The sequence below is a fragment of the Rhinolophus sinicus genome, chromosome 17 (assembly GCF_057876585.1).
Source record: "Rhinolophus sinicus isolate RSI-liver-muscle chromosome 17, RSI-T2T, whole genome shotgun sequence".
Classification (NCBI taxonomy): Eukaryota; Metazoa; Chordata; class Mammalia; order Chiroptera; family Rhinolophidae; genus Rhinolophus; species Rhinolophus sinicus.
This window is the reverse complement of record NC_142517.1, coordinates 109,846,790-109,860,480: the sequence shown is the minus strand read 5'-3', so window position 1 is coordinate 109,860,480 and position 13,691 is coordinate 109,846,790. Positions and strand designations below refer to the sequence as shown.

At 39.1% G+C, this 13,691-nt stretch overlaps 1 protein-coding gene across 4 annotated transcripts in view; it reads right to left on the bottom strand.

The window, feature by feature from the left end:
* The window catches only part of ACAD9 (acyl-CoA dehydrogenase family member 9), a 43,709-nt gene extending 30,690 nt beyond the window's left edge, over positions 1-13,019 (bottom strand). For 3 of the 4 annotated variants that reach the window (XM_074334305.2, XM_074334314.2, XM_019717561.3), the window contains exons 1-2: positions 12,798-13,019; positions 8,571-8,664 (exon numbers count right to left, since the gene is read on the bottom strand). In XM_074334305.2, the coding sequence (XP_074190406.1) occupies positions 8,571-8,664; positions 12,798-12,944 (241 nt within the window). In that variant the 5' untranslated portion in view covers positions 12,945-13,019. The remainder of the gene's footprint in view (positions 1-8,570; positions 8,665-12,797) is intronic. The other variant, XM_019717560.3, reaches the window with a different exon arrangement.
* Between the last annotated feature and the right edge of the window lie 672 nt (positions 13,020-13,691).

The following is a 13,691-nucleotide window of genomic DNA, read 5'->3' as shown; positions in this document are numbered from 1 at the left end:
TTCCAAATAGTAAACTCGGTTAACTGTTTGTCCAGTTGGTACAAATTCATAATGAATAATCACTCTGATATCAAAAAAGGTTAACAGCATCATTGCAACAAGTTTGCAAACTTAATTGTCAGACCTCGAATAAAGAGAACAACTATATACATAAAAAAACGTTCAACATCATCTCCCATTAGGGAAATGCAAATTAAAATTACAGTGAGCTATCAGCATGGCTAGAAAATAAGCAAACAAACAAAAAACAATGATAACACTAAATCTTGGCAAAAAGGCACAGAAACTAGATAAACTACACATTGTTGGTGGGACTATAAAGCAGTACAGCCACTTTGAAAATAATTTGGTAGTTTCTTAAACAACTAAACACACGAGTACCTTAGGACCCAACAATTGTAATACTGGGTATTTATCCCACAGAAATGAAAACACGTTCACACAAAAACTTGTACACAAATGTACACAGCAGTTTTATTCATGAAAGTCCCCAAAGTGAAAACAACCCAGATATACTTCAACATTAGAATAGTCAACAAACTGTGGTAATCCACAGGTAATCCATGGAATACTACTGAGAAATAAAAAGGAATAAATCATATGGCAACTTGTAGGATAATTGTGCTGAGTGAAAAAAGGCAATCCCAAAAGTTTACATACTATATGGGTCCATTAATACAATATTCTTGAAATAAAAATGAAGAACAGGTTAGTAGTTGCCAGAGGCTGGGGGAGGGGAGGGCAAGAAGGCTATGGATATAAAAGGACAGCATGAAGGGTCCTTGGGATGTAGCTGCTCTGCACCCTGACTGTGGCGGCTGTGACATTAATCTACACATGATAAAACTGGGGAAGTACACACAAATACAAATCAGTACATGTTAAAACTGGTGAGATCTGAATAAGATGGTATTGATATCAATTTCCTGGTTGTGATGCTGCAAAATGCATACTATAAAGTTCTGCACTGGGGGAAACTGGGGGAAGAACACAATTGATCGCTGAGTTATTTCTTACAACTACATGTGAATCTACAATTATCTCAACATAAAGGTTTTCAAACAAATAAATGTTATCATATTACACATATATTAAATTTAATGGAAATAACCCTGAGGTTGCTAAGAAATCCCCAATGAAACACCCACATTTGCTGAAGTCCAACTAAACTGATTCTCAACAAAAACTATGAAAGAATGTGAGACATTTTTTTCATCTTGTTTATACATCCTAAATGTCCTTTAATAAATGTGAATTTTACTAATGAAATTAACAAAATGTATATTCTAAAGAAAAATTCCATAAATAGAAACATATACTGAAAAAAGTGGAATTCCACACACTGTAAAAATAATTTTTAAACAATCAATTGTATATCTATACACTAGCAACAATCAGAAACTGAAATTTAAAAAACACAATTTAAAGCAATATCAAAAAAATTTAAATACTTATAGATATGTTTTATAAACCATCAAAAATGTTAAGTGTAATCTGGTAAATCATCAAAAAACTTTTGACAAAAATTGACAACTACACACAAAATGCTGTTGAGAAATTAAATAAGAACCAAATAAATGCAGAGATATACCATAATCATGGATCAGAAGATTCAATATTGTTTTAATCTTAATTCTCCATTAAACCAATTTATAGACTTCTTACAATCCCAACACAAGCAGGTCTTTCTGTTGAATTTGAATTTGAAAAGCTGATGCTAAAATTTATAAGGAAAAGCAAAGGACCTAGGGAAGGCAAAACAACTTTAGCAAATAACAACTATCTGGATTCAAGCCTTATTACAAAGATCAGTAGAAGACAATGTAATAGTTGCATAAAGATAGACAAACAGGTCAACAGAACAAAGGATTCAGAAATAAGCCCACACATCAATGGTCAAATGATTTCTTTCCAATTTTTTATATTGTGCTAAATATACATAACATAAAATCTACTATCTTAACTTTTTTTAAGTATATCCCATGTTTCCCCCAAAATAAGACATAGCCGGACAATCAGCTCTAATGCGTCTTTTGGAGCAAAAATTAATATAAACTTTTGGAGCAAAAATTAATATAAGACTCAGTTTTATATTAATTTTTGCTCCAAAAGACGCATTAGAGCTGACTGTCCAGCTAAGTCTTATTTTCGGGGAAACATCGTAATTCACTGGTATTAAGTAAATTCATATTATTGTGCAACCATTCACCACTATCCATCTCCAGAGCTTTTTTTATCTTCCCAAAATGAAACTCTATGCTACCCATTAAACAACAGATTCCCATTTCCACCTTCCTCTAATCCTTGGAAACCACCATCCTACTTTCTGTCTTTATGAATTTGACTACTCTAAGTAACTCATGTAAGTGAAATCACAGTAATTTGTCTTTTTGTGATTGGCTTATTTCACTTAGTCCTCAAGGTTCATTCAAGAACAGGTCAGAACTTTCTTCCTTTCAAAGGTTAATATTCCATTCTTTGTATATACTACCTTATGTTTACCTATTTAATCTGACAACCTATCTGTGTCTTTGGATCTAAAGTAAATCTCCTATAGAATTGCATCATGTTTTTTTTGTTTTTAATCCATTCTGACAGCCTGTCTTTTGATTGAACAGATTAATCCACTTACTTTTAAAATAGTTACTAATGAGAAACTTACTTCTGTTGTTTTGCTATTTGTTTTCTATATGCTTTATAACTTTTTTGTCCTTCATTTCTTGCATTCCTGTCTTCTTTTGTGTTTATTGATTTTTTGCAGTGAAACGTTTAAATTCCTTCTCATTTCCTTTTGCATATCTTTAGCTATTTTTTTATGATTACTACGAGGAGTATATTAACATGCTAAAGTTATAACACTGTAATTTGAGTTTATACCGGCTTAACTTCAATTACAATTCTGTTCCTTTAATGGCTCCATCCTTATCCCTTTCTCTTATTGATGTCACAAAATTACATCTTTACAACATTGTATCCAAACACAGATAATTATTTTACATGCATTATCCTCTTAATAAAATATAAAATGCGGAGTTACAAACCAAAGTTATAATGATACTAGCTTTTAGACTACCATTTTAAATGTATCAGTCTCTTAAATCATGTAGAAAATAAAAAGTAGAGTTACAAACCATTATTACAGTAATACCAACTTTTATAATTGCCCACATATTTACCTTTGTTAAGATCTTTATTTCTTCATACAGGTTCAAGTTACTATCTAGTGTCCTTTCATTTCAACCTGCAGGAATCCCTTTGGCATTTCTTGCAGAGCAGATCTAGTGATAAACTTCCTCAGATTTTATCTGGGAATGTCTTAATTTCTCCTTTACTTTTAAAGGACAGTTTTGCTGAATATAGGAGTCTTGATTTATTTTTCTTTTAGCACTTTGAATATATTGGCCCACTGCATTCTGCCCTCCAAAGTTTCTGATGAGAAATCTGATTATAATCTTATTGACGATCCCTTATTATGTGATGAGTTGCTTCTCTATTGCTTTCAAAATTCTGTCTTTGGGCAGTTTGATTATAATATCTCTTGGTGTGGGTCTCTATCAGTTCACCTACTTGGTGTTTGCTGAGCTTCTTGGATGTTTATATTTATGTCTTTCATTAAATCTGAGATATTTCCATCCATTATTTCTTCAGGTATTCTTTCTGCCCTTTCTCTGTTCATCCATTGGGACTTCCACAACACGTATGTTAGTCTGACTGATGATGTCCCACAGGGCGCTTAAGTTCACTTCAATTTTTTTGTTGTTGTTGTTCCTCAGACTTGATAATTTCCATTGTCCTACCTTCAAGCGAGCTGATTCTTCTACCTTTACAAATCTGCCTTTGAATCTTTCTAGTGATTTTTTTCAGTTATTGTACTTTTAAACTCCAGCACCTCTTTTTTGTTTCTTGTTAGATTATCTCTTTATTGATATTTTCATTTTGTTTATACATCATTTTCTTGACTTTCTCCACATCTTCCCTTAGTTCTTTGAGCATCTTTAAGAACATTTTGAAGTCTTTGTCTAGTAAATCCTCCCATGAGGTCTTTTACAGGAACAGTTTCTGTTGGTTTATTATATTTTTTCTTTGAATTGGCCATACATTTCTGCTTCTTTGTATGCCTTGCGATTTTTTTGGTTGAAAACTGGGCATTTGAATCTAATAAAGTGGTAACTCTGGAAATGAGATTTCCCCCTCTTCTCCAGGATTTGCTGTTTTGTTTTTGCTTTTTTTAAATTGAAATGTACTTGACATATAACATTGTGTAAGCTTACGGTGTACAGCATGTTGATTTGATGCATTTATATGTTGCAATATGACTGCCATTGTAGCCTCAGCTAACATCTCTATCATGTCTCACAATTATCATTTCTTCTTTTGTGGTGGAAATAATTAAGAACTAGTATCTTAGCATGTTTGATATTTACAACACAGCATTGTCTATAATACTGTGCATTAGATTTCCAGGACTTACATATCTACTAGTTGCAAGTTTGTACCCTTAAACAACATCTCTCCTATTCCCTCAGCCTCTAGTCTCTGTTAATCCCCATTGTACTCTATTTTTATGAGTTTGGCTTTTTTAGATTCCACATACGCTGTCTGACAATTAAGTTTGCGAATTTTCCACCATGTGCTTACATTGGCAGCACTGTACAAACAGCTCAGTAAGGTTTCATAACCTTGGTGCATCAGTGTCTCACAGCTGTGTTCATGTCAACCTGTGGCGGCATCTTGTTGAATGGCGTTCATTATTGTTGTTGCGTGTTTTTGTGTGCTGAATTAGAGCAACGAACAAACATTAAATTTCTTCCTAAACTTGGCAAAAGTGGAACTGAAATCAGGGACATATGAGTCCAAATTTATGGGGATAATGCCATGAAGAAAATGGCAGTGTACAAATGGATTAAAAGTTTTTCTGAGGGGAGAGAAAGCATCACTGATGAAGAGAGGTCAGGGTGGCCAGTAACGAGCAGAACTGACGAAAACATTGCAAAAATTTGTCGAATTGTGCATCAAAATCGTTGACTGTGAGAAGCATAGCAGAACAAGTAAACACCGATAAAGAAACAGGCAAATCTTAAATGAAAATCTTGGCATGAGAAAGGTGTGTAGAAAAATGGTCCTGAAGGAGCTCAAAGATGAACAAAAGCAAAGGAGAATCAAAGTTTGCCAAAACCTTTTGGAGATGCAAGATGATGTTTTGGGCTGTGTTATCACTAATGCTGAAACATGGGTGTATGAAAACGACCCTGAAACAAAGTGTCAAAGTGCACAATGGAAGTCAGCCAATTCTCCATGACCAAAGAAGTTCCATCAGTCCAAATGAGAGTCACAACAATGTTGCTAAATTTTTTTATTATCAGAGGGATTATTCATTATGAATTTGCATCAACTGGACAAACAGTTAACCAAGTTTACTATTTGGAAGTGCTGAAAAGGCTGCGTGAAAAAGTTAGATGAAAACAACCTGAACTTTTCGCCAACAATTCATGGCTCTTGCATCACGACAATGCACCAGCTCACACAGCACTGTCTGTGATGGAGTTTTTAACCAGTAAACAAATAACTGTATTGGAACACCCTCCCTACTCACCATTTCTGGCCCCCAATGACTTCTTTACCTGAAGACAAAGGACATATCTAAAGGCAAATATTTTTATGACATTCAGGACATCAAGGGTAATACAACAGCTCTGATGGCCATTCCAGAAAGAGTTCCACAATTGCTTTGAAAGGTGGACTAGGTGTTGGCATTGGTGCATAGCTTCCCAAGGGGAGTACTTCAGAGGTGACCATAGTGATATTCAGCAATGAGGTATGTAGCACTTTTTTTAGAATGAGTTTGCGAACCTGTCAGACCTTGTATAAGTGATATCACAGTTTCTTTCTCTCTCTGACTTATCTCATTTAACATAAGGTCCTCAAGGTCCCTCTATGTTGTTACAAACAGCAGAAATTCCTCCTTTCTCGTGTCTTAATAATATTCCATTGTGTGTGTGTGTGTGTGTGCGCACATATTTTCCATTCATCTGTTGGAAAGGCACTTTCTGTTGACAGGCACTTAGGTTATTTCCATGTCTTGGCTATTATGAATAATGCTGCAATAAACATGAAGTACACATATCTCTCTTCAATATCCTGTTTTCATTTCCTTTGGGTATATAGGCAGTAGTGGATCTTACAGTAGTTCCATTTTTAATTTTTTGAGAAACCCGTTTTCCATAGTGGCTGCATCAATTTACATTCCCACCAACAGTATATGAGGGTTCTCTTTTCTCATCACTTGTTATGTTTTGTCTTCTTGATGATAATATGCATTCTAACAGAGTGAGGTAATATCTCACTTTGGTTTTAATTTGCATTTCCCTGATGATTCACGATGTTGAGCATCTTTTCATTGTTCCTGTTAGCTATTTGGATATCTTCTTTGGAAAAATGTCTATTTAGTTCCTCTATTTTTTAATCATTTGTTGTTGTTGTTGTTGTTGTTGTTGTTATTGAGTTGTATGAGTTCTTTGTATGTTTTGGATATTAACCCCTTATCTGACATGGTTTGCAAATATTTTCTCCCATTCTGTAAGTTGCCATTTCATTTTGTCAATTGTTTCTTTGCTATGCAGAAGCATTTGGTTTCATGTAGTCCTACATATTGGTTTTGTTTTTCTTGTTTTGTGATTTTGGTGTTGTTGCTTTTTGTTGTTGCTGTTTTTAACTGTTGTGGGCTAAGTCTGTGCTGAGGATCAGCCAAAGGTATAAATTTAAATTCTCAGGCCTTCTCTGAGCCTGCACCTTTCCCTGAGCATGCATGACGACTTTCTAATTCCCCCCATATATGTGGTTGCTTTTGAATGTCCTTGTCTTCAATCTGGTTCACAAAATAGGGAAAAGAAAAATGAAGATGGCTGGGGGGGGGGGGGGGGGGGCTGTCTTTTAAATCCCCTGGAAGTCATTTCAGCCAGAGAGAGATGGGCTTGGGACAATGCAGAGTAGGTGCAAAGACAGTGGCCTCTACCTCTTTGCACCTCTGTTATCAGAAGCAGCAATCAAAACACAGGTCCCTAATATTTTATGGGCAGAGTCCTTTCGTCCAATCTGGCTCCCACAAGCTATGTGCAAGCTGCTCCAAAAATAAATTCACAACTGCCTGCTTTGGAGCTGAGGCAAGGAATGGGTAGCTGCTAGTGTGCTCAGAGCTTAAATCTATCAAAATAAAAGCACAATTTACTGTCCAAACCTTCTCATGGGAGTTGGAAACCTCTAAAAGATTCCAGATCTCCAAAACAGTTACATCAGACAGATTCTGCCAGTGCAATTGTTGTCTAGGTGGGAAGACAGATTTCTGGTGCGCTTTATTCTGCTATCTTCCCAGAATCCTCTGGTCAGTTGATTTTCTGGCAAAGGTACCAAGTGAATTAAATAGGAAGTGGACAATTTTTACATAAGTGTTGTGGAACAATTGGATAGTCACATGCAAAGAAATCATCCTCAAACTTGACCTCACATCATAAACAAAATTAACTGGGAATAGATTATAAATTTAAAAATTAAGAGTTAAAAATATAAACCTAAGAGAAAATATAGACAAAAAAATCATCACAACCTTGATTTAGCAGATTTCTCATATACAAAAATTATGAACTACGAAAGAAAAGAATTACTTAACATTTAAAACTTTTGCTCTTTAAAAGACACTTAATAAAATGAAAAAGTGAAACAAGTGACTATGAGACAAATTTTTATAAACATCTTGAATCTAGAATATAAAAAGACTTCTTACAACAAAACCAAGTATTTTTAATGCATAAAATATTTGAAAGACACTTCACCAGAAGCAATGTGTGACACGGCATTGTCATGACGGAGGATGAAACAGTTTGCCCATTTCATGTTAATGCGTTGTTCATGATCCATGATTTACGGAACACTTTAAAACACACCTTCTCTCAACCTTAGTTTATACCCGACTGACTGCACCGAACAAGTTGAAACTTGTCACACACTGTTACAAAGGTTTAAGGTGCCACTTCCCATATTGAAGATCCCTGCCTTTCCATTGGATGGCACTTGGCACCATATTTTGTGATCACAATGAAAAGGCTGTGTGTCATACATTACTTCTGGTATGGCAATTTCTGTCAAATAAAAACATTACAATGTGTCCTCATCCACCTTATTCACCAGATCTGGCACCGTGCGACTTCTGGCTCTTCCCCAAAATCAAAATTACCATGAAAGGTAAAAATTTGAATTAATTCAAGACATCAAGGCAGCCACGACAGCACAACTAAAGACACTCACGAAAGAGGACTTCCAGAACTGCTTCAGAAAGTGGCAAGAACAATGGGATAAGTGTGTTCAAAGTGAGGGGGAGTATTTTGAATGGCATTAATGGCAATGTGTCTTTTACTGTAATAAATTTTTTAAATTTAAACATTCACCGTATTTTGTGATCACACCTTGTGTTATCAATAGATACTATTTCCCCATGTTTAATGGTACTGCTTCTAACATAAATATCAAAGCATTGCCCTTATAATGGATATGGTAATGATAAAGAAAATCATACATACCCTCTTCAGTAAAGAATTTTTCTATGGGTCCCACAAATTGATTGATTTCATTAAGTTCATCTTGGCTAACTTCTGGAAATGGGAAAACTTCTTTCTAAAAATGATAAACACTTAATAAAAATTAATTTTTAGGAACTTTGCATAGTGGTGATATCAGTGAAAAGGGACACAGATTTCTTCGAGTCCATATCTGGTAGGCAAGGCATTACTCATTGAAGGAATTAGAAAGCAACTTCCAGAAGGTATTTAAGATACAAGAACGGTATGTTAGACTCCACCACCTAGATACAGCCTCCTCCCCTGTATCTCTAGCAGGTTTATTCCCGATTTTGATCAGTTTTCCTTATCAATAAGTCATGATGATTTTCCCATGAAACAAAGATCCTTGGACTAAACATTTTAAAGCCCTGAGCTCTGTTCCTTGATTTGCAGCTTACTTATTGTGTGGCCAAATCTGTCCACATCTCCATTTTCTCACCAGTAACATGCAGGTAATATTTATTCAAGGTTGTTGTCAGAATCATGGAAGATAATTGGTGTGAAAGCTCATTACTAAAATGTAAAGTTTTACATTTGTTATTTTGTAAGTTCAAAGATGCTGCAGCTGATAGGAACATACTGTGTTTACGAGGTCTGACATCTTGCCAGGTTCCCAGCCAGCTGCATGTTCCAGCCTCTGTCCTCCCTGCTAGATGACATCTGCTACTTGTGCTAAACAAACGAAGTAAGAAGGTCACTGGAGGAGGCCCAGCTGTTGAGCCAGATCAACCTGAATTCAGCCCTGACGCTGCCACTTCTTAGATGTGTGACTTGTGTAAGTCACACAGCCTTTTTCAGTGTCAGTTTCCCTTCTGTTACAGATACCTCAGAAGGTAGCTGTGAGGCTCAAAAGAGGTAATATGCCCTGGAACATAAAGTAACTGTATTTGTGACAAATACTTGCTCTTATCTCCACTTCACACCATGGAAAACAAATTAGCTTCAAATCTCTGTCTCAATCCAATGAGTGGCCAATATTTCTGACTGTCCCAGGATTCCCCACTGGGCCATCACTGTATATTGCCTAAAATCATCCCACTGTATCCTTAGTCCCTCAAGCTTTTGGGGCTCCAGACAGCCCTGCCAGCATGACATGAGTATTTGGATTTGGACTCCCAGCCCTAAGGAGCCCTGTCTTTCCTCATGGCACCTCTCATCAAGTGTCTCCAGACAAGGTGTTCAAAGCAAAGGAGTCCTCAATCTTCCTTCTCTAGCCCTTGAACTCTAATCAGTCACCAAAGACTGTCCACTCTAGTAACATACTCCCAAGTCTGTTTTCTCCTCTCAGGCCCCATGACTAAAGGCTTATAGGTGGATCCTATCCAAAAGTGATAGCTGACTTAAAAGGAATTCCTGCCTCCATGCCATTTCTGACCCTGTCCTAGACTGTCTAGGAGGAAAATATGCTGAGACTCTAATCACTCTGAAGCCTCTCAGAAAAAAGCCAGCTCCTTAGCTGAAATACAGATGCTCAACCCACTGCTCTGGCCTTCACAAGCCCATGGGTTCACCCAGGCCTTGTGCAATGAGCTATGTTAGAGGAAGATTGTAAGATTATCCTGGTACCAGTGAGCACTCCAGAAAAGAAAAGAGAACAGCCTGGGAACTAGGTGGCACTCAAGCACAACCAAAGGCTCACTGCTGCAGGGAGAGAGATCTCCATGCATGGAAGAACAAATCTCTTCTATCAGTGTTCATAAACTAAACAGGGTGCCTCATGGGTGCTGGGTTTAATTCCCATCAGTGCTTCCAAATTTTTTAAGTAGTAAAACATATTTTTTAGTTAAATCTAGTGCAGACACCAAATACGTAAAACAAATAAAAGTCAAGCTGCTCTGGTTGAGACTGCAGAGGGGGAGAAAAATCACCCAAATGTCTCCTACTCAGCTTCCCACTGGTCCCAGCAGTAGCCCCAGGGACACTCCCATGAATAACGAGGGTCCACCTGAAGGCAGTTTGACAACTACTGGTCTAGATGATCTTGAAGGTCTCTTTCTGTTCTGAAATTCTAGGCATCTCAGAAGCCACGTTCCCGCTCAAACCCCAATAATGCTGTGAGAGATGATGCTGACCTAAACCAGGGCAATAGTGGTGCAGGTGCTTAAAAGCAGTCAGATTCTAAACATAAGGCAGAGAAAACAGGATGTGCTGTCAGATTAGCTGTGGATTATGAGAATAAAAGGCATCAAAAGTAACTCCAGGTATTTGGCCTAAAGAAGTTGAACAGTAGGTTAACCATTTATGATTAAGAAGGCTGGTAGAAGGAACGGGGTTGGGTGGGGAGACCAGGAACTCAGTTTGGGATATGCTAAATTTGAGATACCTATTCACACCTAAGTGAAGCTTTTGTTAGAAAGATAGACATAAAAAGAGTCTGGAGTTCAGGGGAGAAATCTGAGCTGGAGAAATAAATTTGAGACATTAGCATATTGATGGTATTTAAAGCCACAATACTAAATTAGATCATCCAATGTGGGGTTGTAGAAGTCTACAGACTGAGCCCTAAAAAACTCCAGCTCCAACTGGGCTAGTTGAAAATGTTGGCCAATGTTTAGAGGCCAAGGAGCCAAGAAAGAAAAAGTAAAAAATTGAAAAGGATCAGTCAGTAAAGCAGATGGAAAAACTAGGAGAGAATAGTTTTTTAGAAGCCAGAGTGATAAACTGTTAGATGCCAATGATGGGTCAAGTAAGATGAGGACAGAGAACAGATCTCTAGATGTGATGACACAAAGGTCACTACTGACTTTCATGAGAGCATAAGTAGATTGTTCAGGACAAAAGCCTGAATGGTGTGAGTTCAAGATGCAACAGAGAAGGAACAACTGATGATGTAGATGAGAAAGGACAGAATTCCTGGGTCAATGCCCTGAGTAGGTGAGAAGACATGAGGTGTAGTGACACGCTTGGCCTTTTCTGTGAGCAGACGGTTCATCCACATTAAGAGAATGCAGCCCATAGGGCATAGAGTGTAGGAAGGAGCAGCTAAGTGTTACGGTAGATGTTGTCATCTGACTGCATGTGTTTTCTCAGTGAAATAGGAAGCAAAGCTGACAGCTCAGAGTGAGGATGGGGGAGGGAGGTGCCAAAGGTTTGGAAAAAGAGAAGCATGAATGACTTGTCTTCTTTCTTCACTGTGCTGAGGCGGGGCATGAGGTCCCAGGATAGAGCACCACACAGCCTCAGGCTGTGGGGAAAATGGTTTCCTAAACCTTAAAGACAGAGTTTGTATACTTCCTACCAGAGCAAACCACTGTTAGTCTGAGTCTCTGCTTCTGTATCTGTAATGCCTGGCAACCTTAGAGGAATGTTCCAAAGGAAAACCAGGGAATAACTCCTTCAGTGATACACTATCAGCCAACATTTCAGCCAAGCTCAAAGCACTTTACGCAGTTTTTTTCCTTTGGTTTGCAAAGCATCTTTAGGAGGGGGTAAGTACTAGGCACATGGACTAGTAAGTGCTGAAGCCAGCGTTTACTACCTATTCTGCTGCCTTCTGCATCTGCACAATACCTTACAGTCTAAAAAGCATTTCCATACACTATATATTTCATTGGGGCTTTACAACACATCTGTGAGACAGAATACATCACTAGCTCCTTTTTTAAGGCTAAAAGAACTGAGGCTCAGTCACAGAACCAAGGTCAAACCCAAGTCTTCCTACTATAAGAGGATGCTGAATGCTTAATAACCAAGCTGTTACTATTGGGTAAGATCTGGGTTACTACTGGGATGGGGTGGGGAAGGCACCTTGGAGCCAGACTGCAGAGGAACCTGAATGGCAGAGTGAGGTGCTTGGACTCAGCTGTGGCCGCCTGGGGTCTGCTGGAAGCTGACAGAGAAGTGGCACGGTCCGAGTTGTGTTCGGGATTCAGACAGGAAGCCCCACACATCTGGGGGCCAGATCGCTGAGTTGAGGGGTGCATCGCCTGGCCTAGTGTTTCCCAAACTGACTGGACAAGAATTAAATGGAACGCTTGTCAAAACCATAAGTTCTCGGGGCACCCCGCCCTGGAAAGACTCTTTCCTTTCCCTGGAAAAATGTGCATGATCTAATGGGACTCAGGAACCTGGAGTGTTAGCACGCCTGGCCCTCAGGTGTGCGCACACGGGCAAAGCTTGATCCCAGTGTTTCCTGACCAGGGCAAAAGGCAGGCGGCAGGGCCCGCGTGGGCCCAGACGTGGCGTTACCTTCTCGATTCTGCCCAGGAAGAGCTCCTTGGCGAAAGCTCGGCTCGGCCGGCCGGTGCTCAGCCGGCGCGGGCGCACGGCACAGGCCACCAGAGCCCTGCAGGGACGCGCTGCCACAGCCCTTCGCAAGAGCCCGCAGCAACTCATGCTGCCGGAAATCACCGCACTCCGACCGCCACCACCTTCTTCTCCGCGCCTGTCACGTGCACGGCCCGCGCCTCCGGATGACGTCAGCGGCCCGCGCCGCGCCGCGCACGCGCCCGAGCGGCCCCCCAGGCGGCCGGCCGCCCACAGGTCGGAGGGGCGGGCCCGCTGCCGTCTGCGTGGGTTTGCTTTCCTGGCTGGTGGTGCTGGCGGCGAGAAGGGCTTTGTTATTTCTGTGGGCACCAGCGCGAGCCGCGGCCTGGCTGCCTCTTGCCAAGCGGAGCGACAAGGCTGTTGTAAAACTAAAGAAAAGCAAGGGAATGGGGAAATTTCACGACTACCTCTGGAAGGCAACCCACAGTACCGGTAATGTTCCGGTTTTAAAGTCCATGGCGGATTTGTGAGAATTCGTTTTGTTTCGATTATATGTATATAATAAAAAATGTATACACATTTTAAGAAAGGCAAAAAACTAAATTGTAATAATATATAACGATAACAAAAGATGAATATAAGTCACATTTGACTTCTGCAATTACAAGAGGTGCTCAAGTGTCCAGAGACTCCTGATTATGGCGAACTATGAGCGTATGTGTGCATATCATTATCATCCCAGTGGCACCTCGGTTTTCGAACGTCTCCATTGGTGAACATTTTGGTTTATGAACACCGTAAATTTTATGGATCTATGGTATCATTAGATAGTAAAATGCATGCTAAATTTACAGTTTTAGGTGTTGATTTTAAAGG